Raw genomic sequence first — 20504 nt, 5'->3', positions numbered from 1 at the left:
TAATTGCCATTGAGATGCATATTGCATAAAACACCAACAAAATTGCTGCCACATTTCTTTGTTTTGTTGATGTATTATGAAGTATGTATATCAAGGCAAAAAATTGTATTGTAAGAAAAATTCAGTGAATTGCAGAAATTAGAAGAATTATAAGAAAACTGCAATTGCTACACAAACAAAACATTGGCTAAAACTCCAGTTGCTACACATGCATCAAATATGAACAAGAAAATCGTTTCTACATGTTCGCTTGACCAAAGTTTTAATACTTTATCAGCTGTTGATTTTACGTGGATGGTAGACACGATTCTCATCAGGGTCGTGATGAGACCATTGATCGCATAAGCAACTAATGCTAAGTTGTTCTTTTTTTAATTCACTTTAAGGTCCAAATCAACGTAATGTGGTTAAGCTCACATGAGATGATGAGAAGAAACATAATTCTCTAACTGAAACACTTCAAACAACACTTGTATTCCTACGTGAAAATTCAAAGAAAACTAAACCTGTTTTACATTGTTTATAACTCGTAAATTCCATAAACCCCAAAACGAATTTAAACTTTACTTTCAATTAGATATAGTATATCTGGTTTTACATTAACAAACTTTCATTAAAATCTGTTAGTTCTAAGTTCTAACTAGCTTCTCTGTGTATGAATGGAGGAGAAGGTGGACTTAGAGCTTCATCACCTTTCTCTCCCAAGCAAGTTTCATCTTTCTGTCTGCTCGGGCTAAGAGTAGAGCTAGCTATCATCGTCGTGGTCATCTTCTTAGGCAAGCAACTCGGATCAAACACACCGTCTTCACGAGGCAATGCAGATACGACAACCTCATCATCAATCTTACTATTTTCTTCTCTTCTTTTGCAAAATTTATCCTCCACTATTTCATAAGAATTCGCGGTCCGGACTTCTTGAGCTAAAGAGCACCAACAACAGAACAACCAGAGTGTACAATCAGCAATCGCGGGTCTCCCGCAACAGATGTTATAGCCCGGCAACTTGAATCTTTTCCTCATCTGTATTCTCCAAAAACCACCATAGAGCAAACCAAACAAGCAAAGCACAATCCCAGTATATCCAAGTGCATCCCTTACCATCTCGTTATCAATGTTTATAGCAGCCAAGTTGAATATAAAGAAAGGAGCTAAACAGAAGAGAACAAAAGTCGCAATGTGCACATACATATTCCCAAACCCAATCCTCTCCATGTTCCAACCAAACAAACAAAAAGTGCAGAACAGAGAGAGATAAGCCAATGAAATATCTTCCCATATGTCAAGAACTCCCTCTCTCCATTCAGGATTACTCACATCATTAGAAGCAAATGAATATCTCCTTTCAAGAGATAACTTGCGATTACTAACCGGTCCTTCTCCCACAGCCTGCACTTGATTCTCCTCATCTCCTTGAGGATCATAATCTTTCCCAAGTGGACTAAGAATAGTGTACAAACCCGCAGCCGTAGGAGCTGCTATTGCAAAAGATATACATATAGCTACACCAATGGCAGGTCTCTCGGATCTTCTATAGCCTAAGTTAAGACCGCAAAGCGCATACTGAGCAAAACAGTTCAAGTGAAGCAAAAGAACAACAACCATCATGTGTATCCATTCGTTTGGCTTGTAAGTCCCGTTCTTGCAGAATATCTTCCTAAGCGTTGTAACATCGTCTTGCTTCCATCTACAGAGAAGCACAAGGTGGTAAAACCGTTTCGGGTGTTGATACAGACACATCAGAGTAAACAATGCGTTGAGGATTTGGTTGTTAACTTCAAACCAGACATCTCTCTGTGATTTCTTGGGCAAAGCATGGTTCAACATACCAGTCATAACCATGAATAGAATCGCACCGGAGACAGCAACCACAAAGATCCACAAAAACATAACCATGTTCAACGGGTTCTGTAGCCATTGCTTACCCATTTTCATCAAACAAGCCCACTCGATTTTCCGGGAAGACACCACATCGTGGCTGCTAGAGCTTGAGCTGTTGACAGAGCGTGAAACTTCATCTCTTTCCTCAGCCATTCTCTTGAGTCTAGCAGAAGGGGAACCAAATTTCAAAAGCTTAATCCTATTAGAGACATCAGGCAACGAACTCTCGGACCATCTCCTAGGTTTCTCTTCACTGATGAGAATCTTATGAGATGTTGAGAGAGCAGGAGGACATGAAACCCTAGTCTTAGATATCTCAACCTCATCAACTGAACCCATTAATTTCTCGTGCCAGGAAAAAAGAAGTAAAAGCAAAAAGCTTTACCGGGAAAATCTAGTCAAAGGCATGTTCTTGGAAGCTTAGACATTGCTGGCAAAAGTGTGGAAACCCATAAAGCAGAGATATCAAAATCGATTCAAAGAAGAAGATTCTACTAGCGGACGGATTCAAAACGAGCAAAGTCTTCAACTTTGACAAAAGAAGATGGAAACACTTTGAAATACATGCCCAGGATTGGAATTGGGCTACAATTACAGAGAAACCCAGAACGAAAGAGACGAACTAAGGCTGAATTTCAGAGGAGAATTACACTAGAGAAAGAGATACGGCTTTGAAGAAGGATCTCAATTTAAAGCAAAAGATTGTGATATGTAACAGATGAGAGAGACATCGAAGGAAGAAGAAGTTTTTGGTAGAGAAGAAGAGCGGTTTCCACGTCTTGCCTCCTCAAAAGTATACAAACTGTTAATGAGCCATAGGACTGGGACATGTCACCATAGTCTTATTAATTAAAGTACATATTTATTAATCAAACATTACCAAAAAAAAATTATTAATCAAGCTTTTTCATTTTCTTTATTTTTAGTATTTGATGTTTATGCTAAAATTTGTAATGAATATTTTTAGTTGGAATATAAATTAAACATAATAAGTTAAGAGGTGGTGTCCAAACGTAAGGTGATATGTAACGGAAAAACATTCATTATGTATTGTCCTAAATCCTAACTATCAATTGATAATTACAAGTTTTTCTGACACATACGTTAGTCATTCATTTATTCCCATCCAATATGAATGTTTGAACAGATATTGGAAGTATATGAAAAACTACTACGATGTGTGGTTTAGAGTTTAGACTGTTTATATAATTATATTAATGGTCTTCCGGAGTATTAACAATCTGAATTCAATTTAATCTAAAGAAGAGTTTTATAGCCCAGAAGACATCATAATAAAAGGAGACCTATATATTAGTTAGGCCCAAATTCAAAAATTAAACCCGACCCATTAACATTTTTGCATCAAAATTTTATGTGACACTAATTAAGAATCTAGAAGACTGAACCTATGGTGAGGGAGACGCGTCTGTTACATGTAGTTTTGTATTCAAATTCAAATGGTGTTACACGAAAAACCTATCAAAATATATGTTATGGTCGCATCGATATTGCGCAAAATTTTATAAATAAAATGATATATAGTGTATATGTATAATTCCAGTAAATGAACACCACTACACCAGTATTAATATACTTCCAACTGCTATAGTGCTGAAAATCTCGATTTCTTTCTTTCACCAATATCATCTCTCGAAAAACAAAATCCTTGAAAAAATAGGATACGTAAAATATTTATACCGGTAAAGCATGATTTTAGTGTTTAATTAAAGCGATTATTAACCGGTAAATTAAAGTTGAAGATCCTCAACTATTTCGTGGCATTCATACTCATGAATTGGCGCTCTACACGATATGAAAATTTTGACTCATATGTTGTCAGTAACTGCAGCTTTTGGGGAAGTTTCGTATTGTTATATTACTCCACCCACCCCACCAAAATCCAAAAGTGTTTTATCTTCGTCACACCCAAGTGTTACGTTGATATTGTATAATTATACGTGTGTGTATCAAAGAATCTGCAGCATCTTTGGTTATACACAGTCAAACATTCATATCCAATTCTATAATATAGAAACATATTAGACATGCATTGAGTCAAATAATCCCAATGATATCACCTAGTTTAGTTTCTTAATTTCCTTTTTATTTTTGTAATCTTTTGACTAAAATAATGGAAGACGACAAACATGGTTGACCTTGTCCGGGTTGGAAAATGTTACATAATTAGAAAGCTTAGGAATCTTATGACTTGAGATACCTTTACACGTAGAAGCTACATTAGAGCCAAACGCACTATCAGAATTATCGTATTGTTATTATCGTGATTATTATTCTAGTCTATATATGTTAATATACATGCTAATGTTATTATGATTGTAATTTGTAAATATATACATGAATATTAATATTCTACATGTAAGTGCAAAACCAGGATGCAAATAAACGATGCAGTGACAACAACCAACATCTTAATCATTTTTGTATATGTCATTCAATACCACAAAAAGCATTTTTCAAACATAACATTATATTCAAACGTCAGGCGGTTTACCTAAACTGCTATGTAAACACTTCATTTCGGTCTCTCCTCAATCAGACTCAAAACTAAAACTTTGAAGAGGCGACTATCATTGTCAAATCAAATTGTATTTCATTGATTCATTCGCCTTTGAATGACTAAGATACGTCACACGTGGATTACTTACGGTTACGATTAATTTTCTTTCTTTTTGTTGGTAATATTCTATGTTTAAATTTGTCCCATCATTTCATGGGGTGACTGTGACTAATCTTCTTTGGCATTTTCTACGTAATCAACGATTCGAATAATAATCTTCAATATATGCTGCAAAGAGTGTATTAAAATTCTTACTAGCAATTTACACACACTAACAACTTTTTCCAATTCTTGACTCCGGCAAGGAGGTTCATATCTTTTTCTTAATTTCGAAGCTGTTTACCAATTCAAGTGACCCTAAATTCATAAATATAAAGAAAAATGGTTCAAATCATTAATTATCTTGTTCCTTGTACATAAAGCAAATTCACATATATAGTGGCATTGACAATAAGGATTACCAAATGTATATAATTTAATGTGATAAGCAAAGTTTAACTTAAACAAAAAAAAATCAGAAATAAAATGTGAATAAGTTTTGTACAAGGTTTAATGTGATAAGCAAAGTTTATACTAAAAATGTTAACAAACGTGATTATGATCTTGTGATTTCCGAAGAGCATAAGTTTTGTTCAAATGGCCCAATAACAAATTAAAAACATGTAAAGTAGTCAGTTTAAACAAGCATTTGCATAAAGTGTGGTTAATATTATATTAAACTTCACATCCAATGAGCATTCATGTAATTTAAAGTAACTGAAGTTAAGTATCTAGAAGCCTTTTTCTTCTATTGGTTATTAATTTGCTTAATTTTCTTTATAAGTTAATTTCTGGTTGGTGTGAAAATGTGACCGGAGAAGGTATCTAACTTTTTTTTTTCTTTAATGAATTCCACTAAAATTTAATTCTGTATGTAACGCATATAGTAAAATCTAGAAAGCGACCGGCGTGCCTCCTTTGGAAAGTAATCCTGTAAAAGTAAAAGCCGCGTAGTGTAAAAGTATATGACTTCTTCTTCCCATAATTATTTTATAATTAGTCTTTAATCTAAATATTTAAACATATAATTCGTTTTACGAGAAAGATCTTCACACTCGATTAGTATACATTACATTTAATTCCCTAGTTCATAAAATGGATAACAAAAGGCTGTGCGAGATTACAACTGTACTTGATAATTTTGTATAAATATATCCTTTATGAATATATTTTAGCATTGATGACCGTACATGGTTAATCCAGTCTGCAGCATAACGGAGTATGATATTAAATGAACACTTTCTGTTCGTATCAAATGGTATCGAATATTATTAGAGTGATCATTCAGAAGAAAAAAAGAGAGAGAAGAAAACCTACAGTGTAAACATTTTTTTTTTTGCTAAATACCTACAGTGTAAACATGAAGTGCTATAATTTCTGCAAATAGAAATCAAGAACAGAAAGAGTTGCTTGGAGGAAAAGAAATAGAAAATTAAGAAATCTAGTGATGTAATAAATCTTTCCATAAAATCAAATGTTTGGTCCAAAGTATTAGTTAAATAATTAGGCCACTATTCTTGACAACTCTTTTTAACAAACTCTTCTATATTTTCTCGTGGTACATATGCTGAAAAAGATGTATGTCTAATCCATAATATATCTGTATAATGCGACTTTCATTATCTATTAGTACGACTTCTAACCTAGAAGATAACAAGCATTAGTTAGGGCATCAAAATCAACGTGGAAAAACCTACGAAAAGCACGAAGTGATTAATCTGTGTAGGGGTGGCGTAAGGGTAAAGACTAAAGACTGAGAATCTAGGGTTCAAGGCGTAAACTTGTTCTGCTTTTTGGGTTTCATTTTATTGGCGAACAACATTGATGTGTGTGGACCATTTGGTGTTCAGGGATTGAGACAAGATAATATGTTTGCTCTCACCTTCTAGGATTACTCGGGTGCTAAGACTCACTTAGTACTATTGCTATATCGATATACTAGTTCATTACCAAAAAATGGAGTCTTCAAATTTCGAGTTCCAATATCTGAAAGCATTGTTTAAAGAGATTTGTTTTCTCCCTGCACAATTAGTTTATAACTTCATATATACACAATCTTATCAATTTACAACCAGGTGTGTGTGAACCTTCACATAATCTCTCTTATTCATTCATGTATATATCCAATAAAAGTTCGATATGTGAAATTATATATCTCCATCTAATGTTAGACTATTTCCGGGTCTTGACTATAAATTTAAAGTATTAGACGAGCTAATTATATTTAGCACAAACAATTTCTTCTGTAACAGTGTCACGCTTATCACTACCAAAGAATAAACACTGATCTGTTTTAATCTCTTATTTTCTCACCCATATTCAAAGTCAACTATTGCAAGACTTCGAGATAATTAATTTGATGGCTATACTATTTACTTGACATTTGGGAAAATATATTTTCGCTGATAAATTTGGTTTTTACTTCTCTCTCCGACGGATATAGAAACAATTCAATTACATGCGAAAATGATAATTCAACCCTATAAACCAAAACAAATAACAGAATGCACATTTTTTTCAACGCGTTAGGTCACCTATCTTTCACTTTAGAACATCCCTTCACGTCTCTATATAAACCTCGACTCTGTTATCCTTTGTTCTTCAAGTACAACAATCAACTCTAAGTCTATTATATTCAAGTCTTTGTTTTAACCTAACAATGGCTTCAAATAAACTTATTTCGATTCTAGTTCTCGTAGTTACACTTTTACTCCAAGGTGATAACAATTACGTCGTCGAAGCACAACTCACGACTAACTTCTACTCAACCTCTTGCCCCAACCTCCTCTCCACCGTCCAAACCGCCGTTAAATCTGCCGTTAACAGCGAGGCTCGAATGGGTGCATCTATCCTCCGTCTCTTCTTCCACGATTGCTTTGTCAACGTAAGTTTTTTTTTCTTTTACCTTTTTTGTTTTCCTTGCATCTCAAGAAACTTGGCATAATTGTTATTTGGTTATTTCCTTCTAATCATAGTCATAACTTGCATATGTAGGGATGCGACGGTTCGATTCTACTAGACGATACGTCAAGCTTCACAGGAGAACAAAACGCGGCTCCAAACCGCAATTCAGCTCGTGGGTTTAATGTGATCGACAACATCAAATCAGCGGTTGAGAAAGCATGTCCCGGGGTTGTGTCTTGTGCTGATATCTTAGCCATTGCTGCTAGAGACTCCGTCGTAGCCGTAAGCTCCCTACTTCTCTTAGTCCGATTTTGACAGTTTAAAAGATTAAACCGGTCTAAAATATGAATTCGTCTTTATATTTGTTGAAGCTTGGAGGACCGAACTGGAATGTGAAAGTAGGAAGAAGAGATGCAAGAACGGCGAGTCAAGCGGCAGCGAATAGTAACATTCCGGCACCGACTTCGAGTCTGAGCCAACTCATTAGTAGTTTCAGTGCTGTTGGACTCTCCACCAGAGATATGGTTGCTCTCTCTGGTTCGTTTCATTTCTCCTCTATCTTAACCCAATTCCTATTTATTATATACGCAACTATATATGTTTTATAGATTATGGTTGATTGCAAATTTCAAAACATCGATTACTATTACATTGCTAAAACATTGGGACGACAGAGAAATTTTCTTAATCTGTGATTAATTATCTTTAATTTAAGAATATTTCTTATTCGTTCACCATATTTGTTTAACTAAAAGAAACATAGAAAGAAATATTTCAAAAGGACCAAGAGTCAACAGAGTCGACACAAAATAATATAATTTGATTATGTTGTTTGTTTTTTGTCGACTTTACTTTTGTTTCCTTGTGAATTTGTTTTTTCAACACATTTTTGTAACGCACCACCGACTTTTCTGTTTTTTCTTCCCAAAATTACGTAATCATATTTTTCCCAAAGTTACGTAATCATATAAATGACTGTTAACAAATAAACAAGTCAACTATTAAACTAATCATTCAAATTATTTTTGGTTTTGTTTACAGGCGCACACACGATCGGACAATCCCGTTGCACGAACTTCCGAGCGAGAATCTACAACGAGACAAACATCAATGCCGCCTTCGCCACGACACGTCAACGAACTTGCCCTAGAGCCTCCGGTTCCGGCGACGGAAACCTAGCTCCACTAGACGTCACCACGGCAGCTTCTTTCGACAACAACTACTTCAAGAATCTCATGACTCAGAGAGGGCTCCTCCATTCCGACCAAGTGCTCTTCAACGGCGGCTCTACTGACTCCATCGTCCGTGGATACAGCAACAATCCGTCGAGCTTTAACTCTGACTTCACGGCGGCGATGATAAAAATGGGTGATATCAGCCCGTTGACTGGTAGTAGCGGTGAAATCCGCAAGGTTTGCGGGAGGACCAACTGATTCAAGTCTACTCCACGTGTCTTTTTCCTATTGGATTTACCTTTTATTATTTGAGTTGGTGAGTATAATAAAGATTGATCTTCTCCAAAAAAATTCGAAGGTCCCTTTCAATGTTTTTTTTTTGTTTGCTTTGCTTTGTGTTGAAGTGTGTATTTCCGCATTAAAAATCTAATGAAAATTATTCCATTTTGAAGTTTTATATTCGCATATTTTAGAAGTGATTACGTGTCTAAGTTTTATTGGTTATAATAAATAATTAATTCTTTGAAGCGGGAGAGATTTCCTCTGTTTTTAATTACGCGCCAATTATGTCCCGCGTATTATCTGTTAAGCGCACGTTAGCAGAAAATCCATTATCGTTAAAATGCGCAATTGACACGTAAGCGAACCGATGCCTGAGCTCTCGTGCACACAACATAGTAAAGAGCGAAAAAGGTTAAAACTTTTGTTCACTGTCAGAAATAGAAAAAATCGTCGATGCGCATTAATGGCAATTCGGCCGAGAACTCGTAAAAGAGTTCAAGCTGTTCGTCGTGCTGCCGATGGTAGCGCTTTTAAAAAATGGTATTGCTACTTTGTTCAAAGCTTTTGGATTCGTCGATCTAGATTTCTTTAGGGTTTTTATCTAGATTTGTGATTACTCTGTTTTGGGTTTTTATTCCAGTGAAGAATGTGGTGTTATGATAGCGATTGCTCTGTATGATATGCATGAGTGCGGTGAGAAAAGAAGGGAAGTGAAAAGGTTCAAGTACATTGCGAGTGGCAATATCGATAATATCTCGAAACCAATTGGGAGCTTTGAAGATGAACCCAGATCACCATTTGTCTTCTTCTTGTACAGTAACCAAAGACTTTTACTCTGTTTCTTATTACAATTGTGTTGAATTTCTTGAGTTAACTAGATGGAGATAAATAGTGGACTTTGATCCTTAGGTCAAAAAAGGGGACTGGTGATGTTAATTTATAAGGTCAATGTCTTTCCTTTTACGTTAAATGTTGGACCTTTTGTTGGTTCTTGGTGAAATAATGCAAAACAATTGTAGGAAAATGTCAGTGAGTGATTTAACCATCCAGTAACTATTTTTCTTTCTCTAGAGAGGAGTTTAGGGAAAATTACAATGGAGACTTAGTGGATGCTAGCAGAATATGTTTCAATGTATGGAAGAACATGTCAGCAGAGGTAACATCACTTTGTTCTTAAAATACTCAAAAAGCCTCTGGCGTATTTTCTAAGCTGGATTTATGCATAATTGTTGCTTCTTTCCAGGACCAAAAACCATTCAACGCCCGTGCTATGGAGGTTGATTCGGCACACAGTAGAAAGTTAAACGAAGAAGCTAAAACCATTTATAAGGTAGACTATATCCCTCGATCATAAATTGATACATTGGAAGATTCTATGGAGGTTTACTCAATAGATTCGTTTTCCTTCATATCTTCATTTAATTGCTAGGCATACTTGAGATAGCTGTAGATTTAAACTAATTAGGCTTAAGGTTGTTGAACACTGTGATGTACCATTTTGCAGGCAGATGAAGAGGCAGATTCAAAAACTGTTGGGAGATATGACAAGGTCAGAGTCATTGTTTTTTTTTTAACTTTACAAAACCAAGAAGCCTAGCCTGTGTTTGCATATTCAATTGTTTCAATTCATTTTTGACTACTTTGCAGTTCTATGAGAGCTACGTTCAAATTGAAGAAGAGGAAGACTATGATTCATCTGATCATTTCGGACACGAGTTTTGGTAAGAATATGAACAATACAACACTACCATACCCATTGTTCTTGGCTCTTGTTTTCTCACCTTTATGTTCATTGAAACAGGGAAGACGATACTATGTTGGACTACTGAGAATCCTGATTTAGTGGAGAAGGTTTTGGCTTTTGGTGGTGTACATGTTTTAGAGAATTTGTTGGGGGATTTATGTAAATATAGAAACAGACTAGAGAGGCTGCTGATCTTATTTCCTTCCTCTGTGACTATTAGAGGTGTTCTCGTCCTTTTTTTGGTGACACCTTTTTTTTTCAAAAAAAAATGATGGTGAAAACTGAATCTAAGTAGTAATTTTTAACTCTTCAGTAACTATCTTCCTATATCTATTCTCTAGAGTGAAAACATTTATATTGTCTTCGACATTATGTGGAGTAATTGTTCCTTCACAAATTTTGTGTTTTGAAGTAAAAGTTACTAGCTTCTGATCCCAAGCCTGTATATACTACTACAGTACTACTATACTACTATGGGTGCTGTTCATTAATTAAGTTATAGAAACAGAATTACCATTATGGGCTTTTTGAGCATTGGGCCCATGCTTTGGCTGTAATGGGTTTCAAACCACGCGCCAAAAGTGCGTGTCTACTCTTAGTTCTTACACGATAATAAATCTTTATTATTATTATTATAAATATAAAGTTTGGATATTTATTGAACCGAGTGGTTTCTTTCGTTGACTCGCCCACCATGGAAGCTGAAAGTACCCAAGATATCATCATCGTCGGAGCTGGAATCTCCGGCCTTGCCACTGCACTTGGGCTCCACAGGTGTGTGTGTTTGTGTCAAGTATTTGTTATAGTCCATGTAAGTTAATTAAAGTGGTATTTTCAGGCTTGGGATCAGAAGCATAGTGCTGGAATCTTCTGAGCAGCTGAGAGCAACAGGATTTGCACTTTCATTATATTTTAATGCTTGGAAGGCCATGGAAGCTCTCGGTATTTCTCAGCATATTCGCAGTCTCGGTGATCGCTTTCAAGGGTAACCAACAATTTAACACTATTACTATTAATAGCAACTATGAACTTACTATATATAGTTGACCTTGATGCAGATGGGTGGTCAGACCCATTTCTGCAGGAGATCCTCCTAAAGAAATGTTATTTCCAGAATCTGAGTATGTATCTTATCATTCATTCTCTCGACTATTAAACAAAGAAGAAGAAGAAACCTTTATATATAACCTTGTTGAAATGGTTTTGTCAGAGAATATGAGGTTCGATGCGTACAGAGGAAGCTCTTGTTAGACGCTCTAGCGGGCGAATTGCCTCAAGGGACCATACGGTTCTCATCTAAGCTTGTTCACATCGAATTGTCCGGACACTACAAGATGGTTCATCTCTCCGACGGGACTATACTTAAAACCAAGGTACTAACTAACCAGTCCTGACTCCTCTGTAAAAATATGCTGGTCTTGTAACCGAATTTGTGGTCTTTTAAAGGTTTTGGTAGGGTGTGATGGAGTGAAGTCAGTGGTTGGTAAGTGGCTAGGCTTCAAGAATCCGGTTAAAACTTCCCGTGTAGCAATCCGCGGGATCGCTCATTTCCAGACAGGCCACGAATTAGGGAGAAGGTTCTTTCAGTTTTATGGCAACGGTGTTCGTTCCGGTTTCATCTCATGTGACCAAAACACTGTCTACTGGTTCCTAACCCACACCTCTACTGATTTAGGTAAATGAAACTTTACTCTACACAGGATCTTGTTCATATCATTGATTCATCTCCTTGACTTTGTTAGATAAGAAAAATCATCAGAAGATCAAACAGTTTGTGCTGACCAAGATCAAAGACTTGCCTGACAACATCAAGAGTATCCTGGAGACCACTGATCTTGATAGTTTGGTGATGAATCCACTCATGTATCGACCTCCCTGGGAACTTCTTTGGGCAAACATTGCAAAAGACAACGTATGTGTTGCAGGGGATGCACTTCACCCAATGACTCCTGATATTGGACAAGGTGGTTGCTCGGCGATGGAGGACGGAGTTATCCTCGCTCGTTGTCTCGGTGAAGCAATGAAAGCTAAGAATATGAAAGGTGAAACAGAAGATGAGAACGAGAGTTATAGGCGGATTGAAGATGGTTTGAAGAAGTATGCAGGATCGAGGAAATGGAGAAGCATTGATCTTATAACTACATCATATACAGTAGGTTTCATACAGCAGAGCAGAGGCAAGTGGATGACCCTGTTTAGAGACAAGTTCATGTCCTCTTTCCTTTCTTGGTTGCGTGTGAAAAAGTCTCATTTCAACTGTGGAAGACTTAGCCATGAATGATTCTCAATGAGCAAGCACAATGTTAGAGCACTGGAGCTTAGTCTAGTGTATTGGTATTTGGCAAATGCAATTAAGAAAATCAAAACCAAAACTAACGTGAGTTACGTCACCCAATGCATTCGCTTGAATCCCAAGGTACAAATAAAAAGAAATGTAAAATATGCATAATCTCGTTGCAGGTACAATTTATCATGTTAATTCACACAATAAACACTCTGCTTAAACGAAATTAAAAAAAAAAAAAAAACATTCATCTAAATCAAGATCTGGAAAGATTGATTCAGGGTCTCACCATTGGCGCCGGTAAAGTAAAGTGGACGAGTAATGAGTAATTAGGGTTTCTGGCTTCAACTGTTCAACAGTAAACCCATCTAAGATTAAGCCCATTTCATTATATTAAAGTGTCCCCAATATTGTGGAGCAATAACATTGCCATGTCATCATGTCTGCAGTTGTTTCGCTTGGGTTAGTTGGTCTGGCTCTTTGCAAGTTAATTGAATGAAGAAAAAAAAGAAGAGAAAAACCAAGTTCGGTTACATATACTCCGCTCTCAAAAGAAAGAGCGTAATTTCCCTTTGTACAATATTTAATTTATCAGCAGACATATGAATTCTTTAAGCTAAGTTCTAAACCATTACTCTGCCTTGTGATCCTTCATCTTCATGTCGGTCGGGTTTAAGTTGTTTTCCCATAACTCCTACATATGACGTTGAAGCCTCTCATCTTCTGTATCAAAGTTAAGATTTTGTTCCTATGAAGATGAACCCACCTGGAGTTTCGCCAATTGTTCTTGTCGCCGGCCCAAGAAGAACGCTGTGACTATCCATATTAAACACACCTGTTAAAAAAACAATGGAGACTTGATGAGGAGTTTCATGGAGAAATAATACTCATACACGACGAACTGTCTGAAAGTAGGAAGCTTTTATTATACTGGCAGGGCATAGAGTGAAGCAGTTGACGTTTGACCGCCAAGAGCAATGGTAAGGACTTCAAATAGTCCCGCCGCTGCAGCATCTCCAAGCCGTTGAACAATTACATCTATGCATACCTGAAACCATAGCACACAGAATGAGAAATAATAAACCAAAGTGTAAACTTTCCCTTTTGCAGGACTGATTTTCTTACTAGAAGTTCAGGAAAGGAAAGATTCTGTACCTTAGCTTTGTATTTCTCGTCTTGCGAGACAACGGTGAACAAGAGTTCCCTTCCAGGTCTAGTTACAACATAAGTTGTCACCTACCATGTTATAAAAAATCAAGTGTCATTAATGGAACAGTAGGTTAACATGAGAGAGATTGTTGTAAACCACAGACCTTTCTCAGGGTTTCAGACACAGCAACCGTAACCCAAGTTGGCCATATGGCAATAGCAACCAAATTCCCAAGTGCAACAAATGGAGATGCAGATATTGCAACCGTGACACCAGCTACAGTCAAGATACGCCCCTGTAAGATTTAGCATACTAACTTATATAGCAAATATTCCAGGTATGGTGAATCAATGTGTGAATTTTGTCTCGCATATGACTTACCGTTAAAGTCAGTTGTCCAATGAGTATGAAAACTGCAACAAAGCTGTTTATCTGGGCAAACAGTCTTCTTCGACCAATGGATGATTTGATTGTCGTAGCAATTATATTCACTTTCTGCAGTTTAACTTTATTTCATCAGTGAGACCGTAAGAAGTTCAGCTTTCTTTTTGCAAAGAGCAGAAATTGATTCTATAGACTCAAAGAAAACAAAGGAATTTTAAAGCAACAGCTCGTATCATAAGCGATAATTTGCAAGCACTAATAACAAAGGGATATTCTACTCTTTATGTTGTGAAAAATCGTTCAAATGGCTGTTAAAGAACAAAGAGTCTTGGTTATAAACTTATAATGATCATAGTTCTTTCCAGATCAGGTAAATGAATAGTATAACACGTAGAGATGGTTCACATGAGAAGCCTATATTCCATCGTCAACTATTTCTGATATTACATCCACATGATTTAGGTAATTCTTATATCTTGAAAATGAAACCATTCAAAATATAAAGAGTAGTCTTACTTGGAAATAGAAGAATGAGGAGATGACCGCACCGAGCCAAAGAAACAAAGACACGAGCAAAAGATAAGGTGATGCTAGTATAAGTCTCATTCCATCTAAGATGGCCCAAAACTGAGGTCTGGTTGTGGAGATGGGCGATTTAGGAGAAGCAACTTTTGGAGAACCAACTTTTGGAGAAGTAGCCTCCTGTTTTCTCTCACGTTGATGATCATTATCAGTTCCCCTAACAGAAACAACAACAAAAATCAACTTCTTGACCAACAATGAGCATAACTGAGTCAACCTCACACTAAGACTATCCCATAATCTAAATTGAGTACGCACAAATCTAAACTTAAAGATAAATCATTTCAATTTTCCATACGGTTCCATGCATAGCCACATATTATTCCAAACATAAGATAGGAGAACATAGCAAACAGAGGGTGATTTACAAATCAAATTCATAATAACATATATGGACACAGATTGTAGCTTAGCTAACCTTAGAGGAGACAACTCCTCAGAGGACTGGGAAATATCATTAGTGATCCCTTTTGAAGACTGTGCAGCAAATTCCATCAAAAGAGCAGCAAATAGAAGTAAATCTGCCATAAACATCAAATTGATTTTCGAGTGAATTCAACATGGCATTCATTGAACAACAAAGCATAAGCTAATATCTATCTAGGTACTTATATTGTAAATGAAACAATCATCAGACAATGTGATGCATACATGGACCCATCCAAGCAGTGGCAGCAGCAAATACAGATCCAAAAAGCTGTCCAAGGGTAGCACCAGCACCAACAAAACCAAACAATCTTGCACCTGACTGAACTGAAGAATATTATATGCCTCGAAACAATAACCAGTTCTTGGAAATAAAAGTAGAGGGCAGCAGAAACTACCTCACTATCCATAACGTCTATTATTCTAGCCCACGTTGAAGAAATAGCGACAAGATTAAGCAACGCAACCTTGGAAACATACAAGAACAAGCATCATATATCCAGCTACACTCAAACGACTTGAAATTAAAACCAAAAAAAACCCAAAGAGTTAGACATCATACCCAAAGGAAAAATCCAACCCGGACAGAAATGTAAAACCAGCCATGGTTGTCCCATCCAGTAGCAGCATTAGCTCCATCATTTGTAAGGCCGGAAGCCGCCTCAACTGCATCCTTTGAAGCAGTGGTATGTGTTAAACCATGAGACAGGACTTATTCCAGAATGCTTATGAATGATTCAAGTCTCTTATCTTACCTTTGAATTAGACTCTGTCGGGGAGGCCATCCAAAGAAGGAAACATAGAACAAGTGATAGACTAAAGAATCTATGAATTATAACCAAAGCCTGCAAATTTCGAAAAGCATGTGTATAAGATTGTCAAAAGGTTACAAATTGGAAACAGACAATGTAAGAAAGAGGAGTACCTTGGATTTGGACAAATTGGGCAAAGAGAAGATGAAGGTGGAAAGAGGAGCAGCAATGAGAGTGAGAAACAATGATCCAACGAAAAGGCCTGGTAGCTTTGATAATCCCAGCGATATTGCTCCTTCGTCGCGGAGTGGAAGAACTACGAAATACGCGCTCAATATCTAATTCAATAGAAATAAAAGTTAAAGGACACTCGAAATGAATGGTTAAACATAAAGAGAGACAGAGAGAAGGAGATCGGTATACGAAGAAGAAGCAGGAAGAGGAGTGGAGCAACGCCGGAAGCTCGTGCGGGTGCACCGTTACTATCGTGGATATTACCGCATCTAATCGAATTCTGGCTGCCATTTGGTACCCTCAAGCTCCAAGGTCAACGTTTCGGAAGACCGATGATAGCCAAATCGGAGAAGTAAAGAGACGAAGAAGGAAGGAGACAAACAAAAAAACATACAGAAAGCCTCTCCCTCATTCAGAAGTATCGTCAAAACGGCAATTTAGTGGATGATTTCTGAAAGGTTGATTTTTGTTACTCAATAGCCCAATAATGGCCCATCCAATTATCGATTAATGGGTTTTTCATGGTTAAAAGTTAAAACAAATACATATGACTTTTCATTACTACTACAATCAATAAGGCCCATCCAATGATTATGTACACTTATGACTTTTCATTACTACAATCTCTATAAAAAAAAAAAAGTTTTTTTTTTTGTTACAATCTCTATAATTTGTCTGTAACAACAACACTCTGTTTAAATCAATAAAGCCGTTAAAGTTAAAATTAAACTCCTAACCGAATTTCACTCTAAAGTTGTCAATTTTTATTTTCAAATTATAAACTGTTTTCAGTCTCTACTTGTCAATTGAATTAACACATAGTTGATAAATGGTCTTTTCAGATAGGTGTGTTTATCATATCTCCAAATAGTGTTATTCACGCCTATTTTTGAAATCAGAAAATGTAATTACAAATTGTGACAATACGTTCTGAAGTGATATTTCAATTGGACCGGAAACTAAAATGACCTAGTCTTCTAACTCTTTTTGAGTCCAAACACTTGCCGCGTTATCTATGCAACTGCCATTGACTGACCAGAGACCTCTCTATCTCTTTTCACATTACATATATAGACATATACTTTCACGGATCTTCTTCACCAAATCACATAGTGACGAAGAAGGTTAAGAAACAAAAACAAACAAGAAAAATGGCTAGAATTGGAGCTTTGATTCTAGTTTTATTCATCTCCATCTCTCAGCTTGCTTCGTTCTCAACAGCTAGGAAATTTCCGGTAGGAATTCCGTCGGTAATCGATGGCGTCATCTTCTCCGGAGAGATCTCTGCTGTCTCCAAGAAGGTGACGGTGGTAGGGTGCGAAGGCGAGGATGATCACTTGACGGCTGGATATTCGTCGTATATCACCGGAAAATTTGGGTCGTTGGTGTTGAACGCTCTTCCAAAAGGGTCAGTTCCGGCGTCTGGACCCAGCAAGAGAATCAACGACGTCAAGACTTAGCAAATTTGTCATTCTCATGACTAAAAGTCACGTGTGATGACTTCTTTATTTAATTATTATTCTTTTTCTTTAAAAGAAATTTAGTGTTGTTGTATATATATATATCAAATACTATAGTTGTGTTACTACTGAAATTAAAATGTTTGAATTGCTGGCTTTTGGTTCTTCGTACTAGAATTTTCAAATAGAGATACCTTTTGTACTAAGCGAGGATATGCGAAGAATACAAAATGATCTCCAAACAAAATTAATTGTTTCATTGTATTTCTTTCTTATGACTATTATATATCGAAGAGTGGTTATGATCAATGAAAAGCAGAGTTTTATCTTAAACACAATCATTGACTTTTCTTGGATATAACGTCTATTAGTTTCACTTGATCATAAATCTAAAATTGTCCGCCTTCAAAAGTCTGACCGAACTGCCAATCATGAGGCACAACATCGTAGCTCACAACAGTCCGACCATCACTATCAGTGACTTGGAAAGAAAGGCTTTGACCTCTGAGGTAAGTGTTGCTTTGCCAATTCTGTCCCCAGTTTCTTGACATGGATTGCCACTGATCTGTCTTTGAGCCTTTCAAAGAGACGGCCCTTATATCTCCAGCACCACCCACATTCGTGATTAGCACGAGGTCGAAATATGGATTCCCGTTTATCGTAAACCTTATCCCTCCACCTTTCTCACATGGAACCCTATCATTATTAGAGGACAGAAAATGGTACGTTAGAGTCTTTAAAAAAACGTATACTAAAAAAGACAACTAAGGAACCGTATATAGAATTGTTTTTACCTTCTGAATGCGACAGGAACGATCCCAGCTCGGTACTGAGCGATCTGGAGGAAGGCAGGCTCGGCCAAGTCAAAGTGCTTAAGAGGAGGATTGCACCAACCACCATTATCATTAGCTAAGGCAAAGTTTGGAGGACAGAAGTTTGTAGCCGAGACGATGATGGAACCAGGGATGCACCACTCAGGATCATCCTCACACTGTAGCTCAAAGCAGGCCCCACATTTCTGCCCACTATTGAACAAAGCCGTGCTCAAAGCCGCGGTTTGTAGCCCATAGCCTTGGCTGTGTAAGTTACCGTACCCACAAGCACCACCTAAAAAAACATCAATACTTGACTGTTAAAAGTATATCCATTTGTTATGATTTAATTATGTGTGTGCAATGAAGAAAAAGGTATGTTTGAAGTACCCATTGTGCCGGATGCATCAGCTCCACCATAGAAGGTAGCATGGCCTCTCTCCCAGCCTCCGTTGTCGTCGGAGTTTATGGAGTACAAGCAGAAGTTGAGGGTGCATAGTGAAAGAAACAAAATATGGGAATATTCTGTAAGATTCATGATATTTGCTGATGGGCTAAAGAGGAGGAAGTAAGAAGTGGAAAAGGGGATGAGTAGTGAAGTTGGTAATTCGTTCAATACTTCACTTATATAGGGATTATGGAGTTCACTACTAGCTAGATCCCACTTCTCTTATGATACACATATTTTTTTAGAGAAAACGTAAAAGGGAAGAAGGTGACATAATCGGATCGGTCTTAATTTCCAGGAATTCCGTGTGTAGGTTAAGTCTTCACATGCAATTCCGTTAGGCGCTTAACCATTCCAACGGGCAACGGCTATACCTCATGGACCCCTACTTTTATGCCACGTGGACGTATTACATATCCGCATCACAGATTCACATGTCATTTGATAAAATTAATCGGTTAACAAATTAATCATATGCATTCTTTAGTGATCTTTAATTTACTTTCTAGTTTCAAACATAAGATTAGATATCATCAGTCATGAGAAACAGAAATACTGAAATGTGCATGAATACGGTTAAGCATTTAATACTAATCCAATCGATGTTATTAATCATAGTAATTTAAAAATATATATAGTCAGCTTTGTTAAACTATTTATATATGGATTTTATCTATTTACTCAATAATCAATATCATAGTCTAAATATTGTGTCTTTTTCATCTCTAAATTTGTAATTAAGAAAAATACATATAAGTGAAGTTCGTTTCTTAAAATTGCATGCGCACACTTGAATAAATCATATATAGACTATAGTCTATAGTCATAAGTTAATTGGTTAGATATGAATGGTGAGGAAGAAAGAGACATGCATGTGACAGGAGATCATCAAAACATGACGTACTCGGCGTATAACTGAACAAGGATATATAAGAACATGAGATCGCCCGTTGTTTCCGGTAACAAACTTTTTTTTTCCGCTAACAGACTTTCTTTCCAAGTTTCAGTCAATTATCAGTTTGTAAATCATCATATCACATTCTTCGCCATGTATGCTTACATATCAATAAAATAAAATAAAACAAAGAAACCACACCAGGAAATTTTGATAATATATTTGAAATTTGTGTATGTAACTTGACACATTCAAGATAAGAACCATGGACAGATGACAAGAACCTTGTAGTCTAGTACACAGCCGCCTCTTAATTGGGTAACTATGGAGCGTGATTCGGCCCATCAAGGCCTGCCCACTGAAATATCAAGCTTAGATCTTTTTTTCCATGTGCATAGGGTTTCAAGATTAACCAAACCAAATCAAAATCTAACCTAACAAACTTAGACTTACTCATAGTTTTGCTTTCTAACCACC

The 20504-nt window shown here is 36.6% G+C and overlaps 7 protein-coding genes across 17 annotated transcripts; 4 read left to right on the top strand and 3 right to left on the bottom strand.

The window, feature by feature from the left end:
• Positions 1-456: 456 nt before the first annotated feature.
• On the bottom strand, positions 457-2725 carry AT5G05350 (PLAC8 family protein). Its single transcript, NM_120617.3, has one exon. The coding sequence runs from the start codon at positions 2215-2217 to the stop codon at positions 637-639; it is 1581 nt and encodes a 526-aa protein (NP_196154.1). The 5' UTR covers positions 2218-2725; the 3' UTR covers positions 457-636.
• Positions 2726-7098: 4373 nt separating this feature from the next.
• PRX52 (Peroxidase superfamily protein) lies at positions 7099-9105 on the top strand. The gene is made up of 4 exons (NM_120616.3): positions 7099-7379; positions 7490-7681; positions 7771-7936; positions 8441-9105. Exons 1-4 carry the CDS (start codon positions 7155-7157, stop codon positions 8830-8832), a joined length of 975 nt encoding a protein of 324 aa, NP_196153.1. The 5' UTR covers positions 7099-7154; the 3' UTR covers positions 8833-9105.
• A 100-nt stretch (positions 9106-9205) lies between these two features.
• Positions 9206-10992, top strand: AT5G05330 (HMG-box (high mobility group) DNA-binding family protein). 3 transcript variants are annotated; one of them, NM_120615.3, is made up of 7 exons: positions 9206-9396; positions 9497-9667; positions 9928-10012; positions 10100-10186; positions 10361-10405; positions 10504-10577; positions 10658-10992. In NM_120615.3, exons 1-7 carry the CDS (start codon positions 9224-9226, stop codon positions 10683-10685), a joined length of 663 nt encoding a protein of 220 aa, NP_196152.2. In that variant the 5' UTR covers positions 9206-9223; the 3' UTR covers positions 10686-10992. The 3 variants fall into 3 exon arrangements, with proteins under 3 accessions (NP_196152.2, NP_001318483.1, NP_001078532.1); NM_001342815.1 differs by having other exon boundaries at positions 9223-9396; positions 9928-9988; NM_001085063.1 differs by having other exon boundaries at positions 9284-9667.
• A 250-nt stretch (positions 10993-11242) lies between these two features.
• On the top strand, positions 11243-13112 carry AT5G05320 (FAD/NAD(P)-binding oxidoreductase family protein). Its single transcript, NM_120614.3, has 6 exons — positions 11243-11374; positions 11439-11585; positions 11659-11721; positions 11811-11973; positions 12047-12275; positions 12343-13112. Exons 1-6 carry the CDS (start codon positions 11295-11297, stop codon positions 12879-12881), a joined length of 1221 nt encoding a protein of 406 aa, NP_196151.1. The 5' UTR covers positions 11243-11294; the 3' UTR covers positions 12882-13112.
• A 184-nt stretch (positions 13113-13296) lies between these two features.
• Positions 13297-16830, bottom strand: AT5G05310 (TLC ATP/ADP transporter; the record flags this gene model as incomplete). 9 transcript variants are annotated; one of them, NM_001342812.1, is made up of 14 exons in its annotated part: positions 13361-13578; positions 13651-13719; positions 13816-13932; positions 14040-14120; positions 14198-14329; positions 14416-14529; positions 14935-15157; positions 15419-15521; positions 15652-15748; positions 15825-15893; positions 15989-16099; positions 16182-16271; positions 16352-16516; positions 16602-16830. In NM_001342812.1, 14 exons carry the CDS (start codon positions 16701-16703, stop codon positions 13516-13518), a joined length of 1536 nt encoding a protein of 511 aa, NP_001331026.1. In that variant the 3' UTR covers positions 13361-13515. The 9 variants fall into 9 exon arrangements, with proteins under 9 accessions (NP_850771.1, NP_001331026.1, NP_196150.2 ...); NM_180441.1 differs by having other exon boundaries at positions 13395-13578; positions 15652-15753; positions 15830-15893; positions 16602-16703; NM_120613.5 differs by having other exon boundaries at positions 13361-13719.
• Positions 16831-17364: 534 nt separating this feature from the next.
• AT5G05300 (uncharacterized protein) lies at positions 17365-18119 on the top strand. The gene has a single exon (NM_001342808.1). It carries the CDS (start codon positions 17564-17566, stop codon positions 17870-17872), a length of 309 nt encoding a protein of 102 aa, NP_001318482.1. The 5' UTR covers positions 17365-17563; the 3' UTR covers positions 17873-18119.
• Positions 18059-19280, bottom strand: EXPA2 (expansin A2). The gene is made up of 3 exons (NM_120611.3): positions 19075-19280; positions 18667-18979; positions 18059-18568 (listed from the first exon to the last, which is right to left on the bottom strand). The coding sequence occupies exons 1-3, from the start codon at positions 19220-19222 to the stop codon at positions 18262-18264; spliced, it is 768 nt and encodes a 255-aa protein (NP_196148.1). The 5' UTR covers positions 19223-19280; the 3' UTR covers positions 18059-18261.
• Positions 19281-20504: the final 1224 nt, after the last annotated feature.

Source organism: Arabidopsis thaliana, chromosome 5, assembly GCF_000001735.4.
Source record: "Arabidopsis thaliana chromosome 5, partial sequence".
Classification (NCBI taxonomy): Eukaryota; Viridiplantae; Streptophyta; class Magnoliopsida; order Brassicales; family Brassicaceae; genus Arabidopsis; species Arabidopsis thaliana.
This window is presented reverse-complemented; position numbering and strand designations above follow the sequence as displayed.